Here is a 12,931-nt window from a genome sequence, read left to right as displayed (position 1 = left end):
AAGTATGAAAAGTTATAATGTACTGATTAAAGTTCCCACATATTCCAGAAAACTAAAAGCCCAGATTTGCAAACATAGTATAACTTAAATTTCATGCAACTTTAATAACCATGAGTATAGTTACAAGAAACTGTAGGACAGTATCTGTGCTCTGTCCATAAGATGTAGCCTCATTCATGAAATGAATGGGAATTTTACAGTTATGAAAAGGGTTAGATTTAATTTTTATGTTTTGTGGCTGGAAATAGTCAGAGGAGGCTTTTCTTTTCTAAGGCAAGAAGATTACAGGGAAGGGACATGTCATTAGATACACAATTACAAAGTATCTTATTTAGAGATTAAGCCAACCTAAAAGAGGCTAAGTCTTGGGTAAAAGGCAACACTCAAAATCAAGGTGGGGCTTCCAGTAAATACAGAAAAAAATCCCTGAAAGTATCCCTTCCATTTTCCATTTATTCTCATTAAAAACTCCAAAATCATGACAGTTGTAGCAGAAGGTCAGGATTCAATCTAAAAACCACCACAGTGCTGTGCTCTGGGCCATCCAAATCATAACTGAGCAAATTTCAGCAATATATTTAAGAAAACAGTTTTGAATAATTGAGAAAAACATAATTCTATTTGTCATTGTTAACTTTAGTCTGTGCAGATTCTGATGGTTCTAAATATGTGTTCATTTAGTTACTGGATGAGATTTAGCTTTAACCAGCAAGGGTCAGCCTTTAAAATTACTGATATAAACAATAAATAAACTGAGTAATTTGTAGAACTGGCACTTGCAATTGATACGGTTTTCATACTAGTTGCATGCAGCTCTTATAAATACTAAAGGAGGCATTTTTGCCAGGTCTCAACATGCTGTCTGTATTGTAAATTCCGCTAATTAAACAAGTTAATGGAATTTTTTGTAGGGGTACAATTTCATTATGCTTTATACTTATGAAAACTACAGATATGCTGTTCCTGTGTCTTAAAACCACTTATTTTGTTTAAGAAACCATGTTAAAATATCAGTTGGCAGAAAATAACCGAGAGACCTAATAAAGCAGTGTCACAGTTGCATAAAGATATTGTATGTATGCATTAACCATCAAAAGAAGGGGTCCATCTAATTCTTTCTTTCAATACAAACTTGAACATGGTTTGTAAGTGCCTCATTTAAGTAGTGGAGAGGGAGAGTTTAGAAAAGTCCAAGTAATAAAATGTACTCGATTACTTGGTCAAGTTAAAAAGCTAATGCAACAATGTTACATCCAGATAAAAAACAGTATTCAAAAGCAATTCAAATACCAAAAAGGGTTTCAAATTGAATATTTTATTAACATGGTAGTTGTCTTTGTAACATGTGCACACACACTCGCACACTCAGAATGATCTGCCTTGGGGGGAAAAAGACTAGGAATGCCTAAGGGGAAATGAAAAATAAAAAAATTCCTGGTAGGTTTTTCATTATTGTAGGCGATTATGTCCACATCACTTACAAAGCTATTGCCAAATCTGTCCAAGGAAGCAGAGTTTGAGAGGGGAAGAAAAAAATCTTGGGAAAAATTCAACAGTGGCATAGCAGAGCTCTCAATATGAGAAAGCTGACATAATGTGGACTTTTGCTGTGAATTTTGTCTTTGCAAAATATGGGGAGAGGTTTGTCAATGGGCAGAAAATAAGAGAAGGCGGTGTGAAGTAGGCTTTTGCAGTCAATTTTCCTCACAGTATTGTGCAGGGTCATCAAGAAAATGCTTAGTCTTTCTCTGGAACCAGTTTCAGAACTTTTCCAATTGCAATGGTCTTACCTAGAAATGAAAATTTTAAGAAACCTTTTCAGTAGTTAACAGGAAGGCTATGTTAGATATTAAAACTTTATCATTATTTTACAATGTAAATTACTAATTAAAACCTATGCTGAAAAGTAAAGTGTGGATATATCCATACAGTGGAATTATTATTTGGCAATAAAAAGGAATGAATTATATACGTATCACAGCATGGGTGAACCTCAAAAACATGCTGCGTGAAATAAACTACACACTAAAGGCCACAAACTATATGATTCTATTTATAAGTCACGTCCAAAACAGGCAGGCAGAGAAAAAGTAGACATATGGTTGCCTACAACGGCCAGAGGTAGATAGGATAATCGGTGGTAACTTTGTAAACAGGTATTTGGGTTCCTTTTTCAGATGTTATAAATGTTATAAAATCAGGATGTAGTGATGACTATACAACTGAACATACTAATTCACACTGAACTATATACTCCAAACAGGTCAATTACACAGTATTTAAATTATCTCAATAAAAGCTGTTAAAAAGGGCTCTCAGACCCTATTAGAAATACAAAATCCATTTGGTCTTGTGAAAAACCTAAAAGCCAAGCTATTCTTTAGGGGAAAAAAAAAATTCTGAAGTTAAAAATTCTTGCTACATTAATTTCTAATTGATAAATAAAATTCTCATTTTGTTATATTAATAGGAAAGCCCCAATAGCCAGTTTCACTATCCTCAAGAAGACTTTTAAGATAATGATTTTAAATGTATACCATCTTTATAGTTTCCTCTGAAATAAAGCTCAGGGACCACATCCATCATATTCCCAGTGCTTGGCACAACTCTTGACATTCAGCGGATATACAGTAAAGATTTTGCTGAATTGAACTGGAACTAATACGTGAACTGACTATTCTGTATTTTAAGTGAACCATAAACCTTTTATTTAAAGTCTTCCATAGTCTTACAATAGTAACCTAAATTAATAATCTATAAGAGAAATGTTCTATTAAACACAAAGCCATTTTCTTTCTATGATACCAAAGTTTCATAGCTGTTTGAAACAGGAAAATTACAGCTATTCCAATTCACTTAGGCAGAAGTGGACACACACACAAAAGAACATGAACATTAAACCTTGAAATAAATATTAAAAATATAACAAAGTATTTTTATTTAAAATATTTTTATTTATAAAAATATAAAAAATATAATGAATAAATACTAAACCTTGAAAATATTAGGCATTAAGGCTATCAGTCTATGTACTCCTTTATCTCCCCCCATTTCAGTGCAGTTAAAGTTTATTATATTGGATTTTAAAGTGATTTTTTTCTAAAAAATAAGATGTCTACCTCAAAGGTTTGCTTATTAGCAAAAATTTGCTCTATTGGATAAAAACTCTTCCAGATGAGTTTTTATCACACATATTACAGAGGATTTTATCACAGAAATGTCTTATTTAGCAATAAATAAAAGGACTCTCAAAACCTACTGCCTGCAAAATATCAAGATTAAGGTTCTTCATCTAGAGCATTACTACTAAAGTGTATGTTCAAGTCTGTTTAATTCATTCAACTCATAAAACATATGACATATAAACAGGTATCTAAGTTTCCTATGAACTTCTAATGTACACTGTACTCAAGATGAAAACTACTAAAGCTAAGCACCTTAGACAGACCTCTGGACATCAATTTAAAGGCTTACCCTCATCTCTTAAAGTAAAGCGACCCATCTGAGGGAAGTCTTTAAAGGTCTCAAGGCAGATGGTTCCTGCTGTCCTCAAGCGGGCAATGCACACTTGATCCTGTTTCACAAAACGGGGTCGAGTCTTACTTTTTTCTCCTGATTTCTTGTCTACCAAGCAGATTAAGGCCTAGCCAAGAAAAAAGGATGAGATTAGAATAATGCCTAATAAAAGAATCTTCAAGACCAGAAGTGTGAATAATGGTCTTAAAAACCCCAATTATCTTAAAACTCACTGTTATTTCGACTTCTTCAATACAGGTATGAATATGCAGCACCGCATTATAACCCGGGCAGATGATGGACTTGTGCTCTATAATCACTATCTGTCAAACAAAAAAAATTATCATCTTTATCCCTAGGTAAAAAAAGAATTGAATGTGTAACTCACAATTTCAGTAGGCCACCAACTTATTTTTGTGTTAGAAGTGATAGGTCAGATTGGGTTACCTCAAAGCATGAATTTTTGACATCTTTATCCTACAGATCTTCTTGGCAAGTGCCCAAACTTTAAAAACATAGGCATACTTTCTTCTCTGGGAAGCCTTTCCTCTATACTACCCCACCAAGGCATTCACTGCTGCTCACATGCTAGAATTTTCCCTCCTGATATGAACTTAGTTTTATCCATTTCCTAGTATCCAAGCTCCAAAGTTAACAACCTTGTATCTGACATAAAAATCTAACTTGATTAATCATCATATAACAACTCAAAAATTCTGTGAGTTGTACCAATTACTTACTCTGTCCTCCTGGGGAAGTCAGGTTGCTAATAGCATGGAGAAATTAATTGTGTTTTCCTATTTGGAAATTTGCTTGCTCTGAATGAGCAGACAAACCATGACTTCCAGGGCAACTATGCTCTACTTAAAGTGAAAAACACTTTGGGCAAAATATTAAGTATCAATACATATTATCAACAGAAAATGAAAAGTAAAAATGCATACTTTCTACCCAGGACTTGTACCATCAAAGACCTTATGCGTATGAGATGTACATCACAGCTGTTGTAATCTCTATATATGGTTTATCCTATTTCAGTTCCCCTTCTGCACACAATGGCATATCACCAATAATCAGGACAAAGGGCATTTAAATCCTAGTCTCATTGTGATAGTAAAGGTCATCAATGAAAACTACAGTATCTGGTTTACCTGGGCATCAAATGTGCGACCAGAATGACAAAGATTATTGGGATCACAAAGTATGAACCCTGGAAGAATCTCCTCCTCTTCAATTCCTTTCAGTCTGATTTTGAGGTTTTCACCTGGGGCTACAGAATCGGTTTCCACATCATCGGAAAGGATTCCAAGAACTTCCACATTGTGCTTAAAAAGAAACCAAGATCGGAAAACTTTTGATACATTCACTACATTATAGAATGGAAAATGATCTGTTTGCTGAAGACTTGCAAGTCACATTTTTCTGTGGTTGTTGAGTAGCCAAAGTAATTCTTGTGAGTTTAAAACTTTCTAACATTTGTATAACACAAACTTACTGAAAATCATATCTTAGAATTACAAGCTGCCAATTAAAAGATTTATCTGTCATCTTTTAAATATCACATCCTAATAATTTCCAAACAATATCTGCCTTTTTTATTTTTAAAATTATATACCATTTTAATTTTATAGATATAACTTTTATTATTCTTAAATTTCAGGAGTTAAGAGACATAGCTTCTATTATCTATCAATCCCCAAACATCTGAAGAATGTATTTTTCTAAGGTTATTTGAACAACTAAGCTTTAAAAGCATACTGACTGTTAATAGGTAGAGGGTTTCCTTCTAGGGTGATGAAAATGTTTTGGAACTAAGATGTGCTGATGGCTGCACAATACCATGAACGTACAAAATGTCAATAGTGGTAAAATTTGTCTTTTACTACAATAATTTTTTTTTAAAGCATATATATGGGGGAAAATGTTAAAAGCAATACCCACAAAGTAGTCCTTATTTTACTCCATTTCCTCCCTTGGAGATAATTTATATTTTTAAAACACATGCCAGAAAAAAAAAACAATGTAACAACCTTTAAGACAAAATGAACTTTCTCATTGGATGACAGATAAATAGAGAATCCAGAATCACTGTATTCCATACCAGAATTCTACAAACTGTCATTTGCTAAACTCCAGTAGTTTCTCCCCCATACACATATACAAATAATGGCTTGCTTTCCCCAAAGGTAGCTTATACCTTACTGACACCTGTCTTGAAATTCATTCCAGAAACTGGTAGTACAGCCATATTTGCTAGCAAATTCTTTAGAGTAATGGAATAAAGAGGTAGAAACTAGCAGTTCCATCATATATAACCAAACAAGTATGTTTACTACTTTTTGCCCAAACAATCCAGTGTAACAATTCCTTTCCCTAAATGAAGACTTTTATAACAAAATAGAGCAAGTCAAATCTGTAATCCATACTTATGAAAAATTAAGATTAATTTTTTAATTACTTTCTGAGAGGTAGTAAAGATTTTATCTGCTCAAAAGCACTTCACAAAAGTGGAGAGTCACACATGATTTATGTGTCTATGGCTGGCTGGCTTATTCTACTTGGTAATAATGCCCTCCAGGTTCGTGCAGGTTGTAGCCTATACTAGAATATCCTTCCTTTCTAGCCGAGTGATACGCCGTTTTATGTATACACCATATTTGTTTGCTTCTGCTTCCATGTGTTGGCTGCTATGAACATTGGTTCTCCAAGGTCTGCTTTCGGCTTTTAAGGGTGTGTACTCAGATGTGGAACTGCTGAATCATGATTATTCTATTTTTATTTTTGTTTTTGAAGAAATGCTGTTAAGTTTTCCATAGCAGCTGCACAATTTTACATTCCTACCAACAATCCGGAAAGGGTTCCAAATCTCTATATCTTCACCACCATTTGTTATTTTCTGGGTTTTTCTTTTTTTTAAATAGCCATCCAGATGGCTGTGAGGTATTATCTCACTGTAACTTTGATTTGCATTTCCCTAATAAGTGCCGAAGAATTGATGCTTTTGAACTGTGGTGTTGGAGAAGACTCTTGAGAGTCCCTTGGACTGCAAGAAGATCCAACCAGTCCATTCTAAAGGAGATCAGCCCTGGGATTTCTTTGGAAGGAATGATGCTAAAGCTGAAACTCCAGTACTTTGGCCACCTCATGCGAAGAGTTGACTCACTGGAAAAGACTCTGATGCTGGGAGGGATTGGGGGCAGGGGGAGAAGGGGACGACAGAGGATAAGATGGCTGGATGGCACCATGGACTCGATAGACATGAGTCTGCGTGAACTCCAGGAGTTGGTGATGGATGGACAGGGAGGCCTGGCGTGCTGCGATTCATGGGGTTGCAAAGAGTCGGACATGACTCAGCGACTGAAATGATTAGTGACGTTAAGCTTCTTTTCATGTGTTTGCTGGCCACTTGTTCATCTTCTTTGGAGAAATGCCTGCTTTAAGTTCTTCGCTAATTTTTTAGTCAGGTTCTTTATTTTTGTTGTTGAGTGGTAGGAGTTCTTGATGTATTATGGATAGTAACTCCATTTATCAGATTCATGATATACAATTTCTTACCCCCATTCTGTAGGTTCCCTACCTATAGTTTTTTAATGTAAAATAGTCTTACATCTGGGCTTCCCTGGTTGCTCAGACAGTAAAGAATCCACCTGCAATGCAGGAGAACTGGGTTCAATCAATCCCTGGGTTGGGAAGATGCCCTGGATGAGGGCATAGCAACCCACTCCAGTCTTCTTGCTTGGAGAATCCCCATGGACGGAGGAGCCTGGTGGACTACAGTCAATGGGATCGCAAAGAGTCGGACACAGCTGAGCAATTAAGCACAGCACAGCATAGTCTAACATCTTTTAAAACATAATTCTGTTCCACTGAAACTCAGGGACTGAAGTAAACTGAGTTCTTAAGGACTGATTAACACCTGTAAGATATGCTACACTGACCTGTTTAGTAATTAGTGTAAAGTGACAGTTTCTAAAGAGAACTAATATATTAAGTCCCTTCACCTTTAGCTACAGCCCAGCACTAAGTTCACTTGCCCATAGTAAGTACTTTTCTATTGTGATCAAATACTCATATTTACCTTTTTAAACTGTTTTATATCATACAATTCAGTGGCATCGACATTCACAATGGTATACAACCATTATCAGTATCTGGTTCCGAAACATCATCACCCCAAAAGGAAGTTCTGTGCCCATTAAGAATCCACTCCCCATTCTTACCCCAGCCCCTTGCTTCCATCTCCACAAACAAACTTGACTTCTGTGATTGCTCAACAGACAAAATACAACAAGGATTCAAACTGACCATTATTTTCACTCGTTTATCACTGCATAATTACCTCTTAGAGAAAAGAGACTATGATAGGATACTCTGATCTCCAATGCATAAGGCATCAAGAAACCCCAAAGTATAATTTGTAAGGTTTCAATTAAAACTCAACAGTACATTGACAATTATCCTTTGTAATATTCTTTGCCTGGAATAAGGGTGGTAAAGAAATTCTCAGTTAAATCTAACAAAATGTCTATTTGGAGTTTCTGATCATTCAGGCCTTTTCCTACATAAAGAACATCTTTGGGTTGTTAGAGAAGTCCTCTGGAGACAGGTAACAGTTTCTTAGTAACAGGTCATCTGTAATTACCAGCAACTGACCAGTCAAAAATAACACAAAAGAATACAGTTTATTGAGATTTTTTCATGTTATTTAATGAAACCCTCTCCTATAATGAAGAAACTACAATAAGGTATTAAGAGTCAAGAAAAGACCCATTTATGATTTAAAAAAAAAATCCCTTTCTCCCCAAATAAATTAGGAGCATAGCTTGGACACATTTTATAGTATCCAACATAACTACTATGTACAAAAAATAAAAGAAAGCTGATTATATTAATGTTAAACCTGAGTTTTCATCCCTGGCTCACTTACTAATCTAGAATGTTAACAGAAGCAAATCATTTAACCACTTCAGATCTCTATTTACTTCCTATAAAGTAACTAAATGAAGCTCTCATGATGACGTACCTTTTAACTCTGACATGGTGCTAATACTGTCCCTTCTCCATTTGTCAATAAATAACGCCACATATTCTTGATTAAATTTTGCACTTGACATTAACTAGCTCCATATAGCTCAGTTGGTAAACAATCTGCCTGCAGTTCAGAAGACCTGGGTTCAATCTCTGGGTTGGGAAGATCCCCTGGAGAAGGAAATGGCAACCCACTCCAGTATTCTTGCCTGGAGAATCCCATGGATAGAGGAGCCTGGCGGGCTACAGTTCATGGGGTTGCAAAAGTCGGACACAACTTAGCGACTACACCACTACCACCACCAATGTTGGATTTAAAAAGTGGTTTCTTTTAATGAAATCCCTAAGATTGAAAAGTTCTGATTCCTTACTAATATTTTCAAGAGAAAATTTAAATGAACAAGAGCATTATGAATTCTTACCTTGTTTGGCATCATCACAAGCTGCTGGCCTTTACAAATAGATCCTGATTCCAGCTTTCCCAGGACCACAGTGCCCATATCCTGTTTAAAATAAAAAGCCAAATGTCAGACTTCTGTTACTAATATACAGGGGTTCAGCAACCCAAAGTGAAATCTTACAAGGCTTATTCAGAAAAGAAAATCTTTAGCTCAAGTGGTAGAATGCTTAGGATTAATCTTAGACACAGGCAACAAATACTCTGTGTCAAAAGCACATCTATAGATATAATACTAATTAATAAGTATGCCTAGGATTTAAAAAGAAAACACACTGCAGGAGACAGAATTTTACGTTGAAGATCTAAATTTCTTGTTCAAATTGAGCTTCTCTCAAAACTGTCTGAGACATTACGTATTTAAAAACTAAATTTCAAGAAATTTAGCATGAAGCTAAGGAAGTCATGTATTTGAAAAAAAGCAAAATACTACATATTGATAGTGCAGTACTTAAAATGAAGCTAAAAACATAGTTAAAAATAGTGAAGCTTATTATTTTTTTCTTTATTTAAAGCTTATTTTTTAAAGACTACATCCCGTGTTGGTTAGGCTATGGTAAACAAGTTCATATACTGCTGGTGGTCATGTAAATTAGCACTGTATTTTGGAAGGCTATTTGTCAGTATCTATCAACTTTAATGTACAAACTCTTTCAGAAGTTTTACTTATAAGAATCTCTCACCAAAAAATGATCACTGGCTCATAGAAAAACAACCAAAATAAACTAAACTGATTTAAATTATGATCTATCTATATCACTGAATAACATAATCTTTATTAAAAAGATACCTGTTATGTTGTTAATTATTAAAGTTATTTCATAGTTTAAAACAGAAGACAAAATAATTTGTCACCTCCCATAAAACCCAATTTCTTGAACATTTTGGGTACCTTGTACTTATCCACAATTGGCAGCCTGATTGGTCCATCAACTGATCTATTGAAGTTTGGCAAATTATCCAGATATGGAATAAATGGTAATCCACTGAGAATATAATAAAATTAAAGAGTCAACATAAATGTTAAAATTTTAAGAAATTACATGGCTCTAACTTAAGTTCATCTCACTTATTCCTCAGAAACATTTTCTTAAAAAATAACAAAATAGATCAATATAATGAAAAAGTTTCCCTGTAAACTTATAAAAATATTTAATGGCAAATAACCCACATGTTGTAATAAATTGAAGCCACTCTATATAACTTAATTTTTCATGGACTTTTTCCAGCTCTGAAATCAAGATTGTATAATTTCCCCTTTAAAACTACAGTATGTGAATTGGGAGGTATAATATTGCAAAGATCGCAATGTTCCCCCCAAACTGATGTACAAATTCAGTGCAGTTCTTATTAAAGTCCCACTGCCTTTTTGCAGAAATTTGACCAGCTGATCCCAATGTTCATATGGAAATTCAAGGGACCCAAAAAGGCAAAATATTCTTGGGGGACAAGGGGATAAAAGTCAAAGACTCACATTTCCCAATTTAAATAGTCATAAAGCTGAAGTATTCAAGACTTTACCTTATAAAAAATTAATCCAAAAATGAAACACACACCTAAGAGCTTCAATAGGCTTAAATGAAAATAACGGGTCTCTTTATGACTGGATTGTGCAACAATTCCCTAGGCATGACACCAAAAGCACAATTAAGGGAAAAAATAAACAAGACTTCATCAAAATTAAAACCTTTCTGTATTTCAAAGGACACTATGAAGAAAGTAAAAAGATAGCCCACAGAATGGGAGAAAATGCTTCCAAATCATGTCTCTGATAAGGGAATTGTACCCAGTGCATAAAGTACCCTAACAACTCAATAACAAAAAGGAAAACCCAGTTAAAAGACAAAGGTCATAGCATTTTTAAAGCCAAGGTTACACTCAATATTTTCTTAAATTATTGGGCTTCCCAGGTAGCTCAACCCATGAAGAATCTGCCTGCAATGCAGGAGACCCTGGTTTGGTCCTTGGTTGAGGAAGATCCCCTGGAGAGGGGAAAGGTTACAGTATTCTTGCCTGGAGAATCCCATGGACAGAGGAACCTGGTCCATGGGGTCGTAAAGAGTCAGACACGACTGAGCAACTAACACACATAAACACATGGGCCTTCCCTAGTGATCCAGGGGGCACGGATTCAATCCCTAGTCAGGGAAATAAGATCCCACATGCTGTGTGGCCAAAAAATTTAAAAAAAAATTTACTTAATAAGACACAAACTTTTAAAAAGATTACTTACATGTACCAAGGACAGAAATCTGATTGCTCCTTAAGATTTGCTCCCGTCAGTCCTGAGCATGGCATGAAGTGAATGTCCTTTTTGGGATTAAAGCCAACTTTTTTCAAAAACGGCACCAGTTTCTCTTTACATTCTTCGTATCTATTAATATTTATAAATAACTCAATTATAATGTAAAGCAACTGAACTCTCTAGTTTCAACATTAAACAGAGTATGGACAAACAGTAAGACGTCCAAGCTTGCCTCTCATTGCTCCAGTTTACTGTTGGGTCGTCCATCTTATTAATGAGCACAATCAAATGCTTTACGCCTGCCGTCTTTGCCAGCATGGCATGTTCTCTCGTCTGTCCTCCTTTCTCAAATCCAGTTTCAAACTCTCCTTTCCTGGCAGAGATCACCTGTTCCAAGAAATGAACAGCTTATTCTTACACATTCAAGTACACTCTTCTAGCAATACAACATTTTTCTTTTCAGTTTTATCAGAAGCATCTTGCAAGAAAATAGAAGTGAGTGAGTTAGTCATTCAGTGTGTCCAACTCTTTGTGACCCCATAGCCTGACAAGGCTCCTCTGTCCAAGGGATTCTGTAGGCAAAAACATTGGAGTGGGCTGCCTTTTCCAGGGCATCTTCCTGACCCTGCATTGCAGGTAGATTGTTTTATCGTCTGAGTGTATATATATACTTTTGAATGTCACAATGTCTAAATACTTTAAAATTTCGGTATATGCTTCTTTTCATTCCCAATTCTCCAAAATCTAGTACACCTTTATATTTTACATTTCAAACATATATGTGATTTAGTGCTGGTACAATAACTACCCCCAAGTTGCAAAATGACTGAAGATCTTAAACAGATAATTTCTTACTCAATTTTGTACTCACAGGATTGAGTACAAAATGGATTAGGTTTAGCAGTCAGTGGACACCAATTTCTCACACAGAGGTAATAGCAATGGTAGAGAAAAGCAGAAACATTTTCCTAAGTAAATCAAATTATGAAGATTTTTTTGGGCAGATTAGTGAAACAAAGTGAAAACTGTAATTTTGTATATTTTACAGTTCACTGTAATCTAAATTCTAGCTTTTAGAAGGTTAATCCAAGTGTTTACATTTCAAGTTGGGCTGCGAACAAATACAGGGATGAACTGGAAACATCTTTCCTTACCAGTACAGCCAAATCAGCTTGAGAAGCACCACCAATCATATTTGGGACAAAACTCTTGTGGCCAGGGGCATCTAGAATTGTAAAATGCTTCTTTTCCGTTTCAAAATAGGCACGACCCACTTCTACTGTTTTACCCTTGTCTCTTTCTTCCTGATTTGTGTCTAAGGCCCAAGATAAGTACCTGAAATAATTTTAAAATAACAATACTGGTAAGAACATGAGTTTTAAAAATATTCTTCTGCCATTAAATGTGTAATTAATGGTAGAAGAATTTTATGTTCAACATACATTTAAATAGAAATAAAAGTTAAATGACTAAAACTTACATTCTTCTGATTCAAACACTCAAGAGCTTTTTTATATATCCAGTGTCAATTATACATTCTGTAAGCAAATATTATGTATAATAACAAGATGACAACATACACAGAAAGACTATTTAGTACCAATGCCAATATCACTATGAGTTAAGTAATGAGTTCCTTTATTTTCATTTTAAAAATCATCTAGCACAAAGTATAATACAAATAA

General features: G+C 35.0%; 1 protein-coding gene across 3 annotated transcripts in view; it reads right to left on the bottom strand.

Moving 5' to 3' along the window:
- Positions 1–1,313: 1,313 nt before the first annotated feature.
- GSPT1 (G1 to S phase transition 1) overlaps positions 1,314–12,931 on the bottom strand; it is a 28,709-nt gene continuing 17,091 nt past the window's right edge. For all 3 annotated transcript variants that reach the window (XM_068969624.1, XM_068969625.1, XM_068969626.1), the window contains exons 7-15: positions 12,401–12,581; positions 11,479–11,633; positions 11,235–11,375; positions 9,894–9,987; positions 8,967–9,047; positions 4,668–4,841; positions 3,750–3,839; positions 3,475–3,643; positions 1,314–1,790 (exon numbers count right to left, since the gene is read on the bottom strand). In XM_068969624.1, the coding sequence (XP_068825725.1) occupies positions 1,738–1,790; positions 3,475–3,643; positions 3,750–3,839; positions 4,668–4,841; positions 8,967–9,047; positions 9,894–9,987; positions 11,235–11,375; positions 11,479–11,633; positions 12,401–12,581 (1,138 nt within the window). In that variant the 3' untranslated portion in view covers positions 1,314–1,737. The remainder of the gene's footprint in view (positions 1,791–3,474; positions 3,644–3,749; positions 3,840–4,667; positions 4,842–8,966; positions 9,048–9,893; positions 9,988–11,234; positions 11,376–11,478; positions 11,634–12,400; positions 12,582–12,931) is intronic.

The sequence above is a fragment of the Capricornis sumatraensis genome, chromosome 3, assembly GCF_032405125.1.
Source record: "Capricornis sumatraensis isolate serow.1 chromosome 3, serow.2, whole genome shotgun sequence".
Lineage (NCBI taxonomy): Eukaryota > Metazoa > Chordata > Mammalia > Artiodactyla > Bovidae > Capricornis > Capricornis sumatraensis.
The sequence above is the reverse complement of the archived record's forward strand: the minus strand, read 5'-3'. Positions and strand labels throughout refer to the sequence as shown.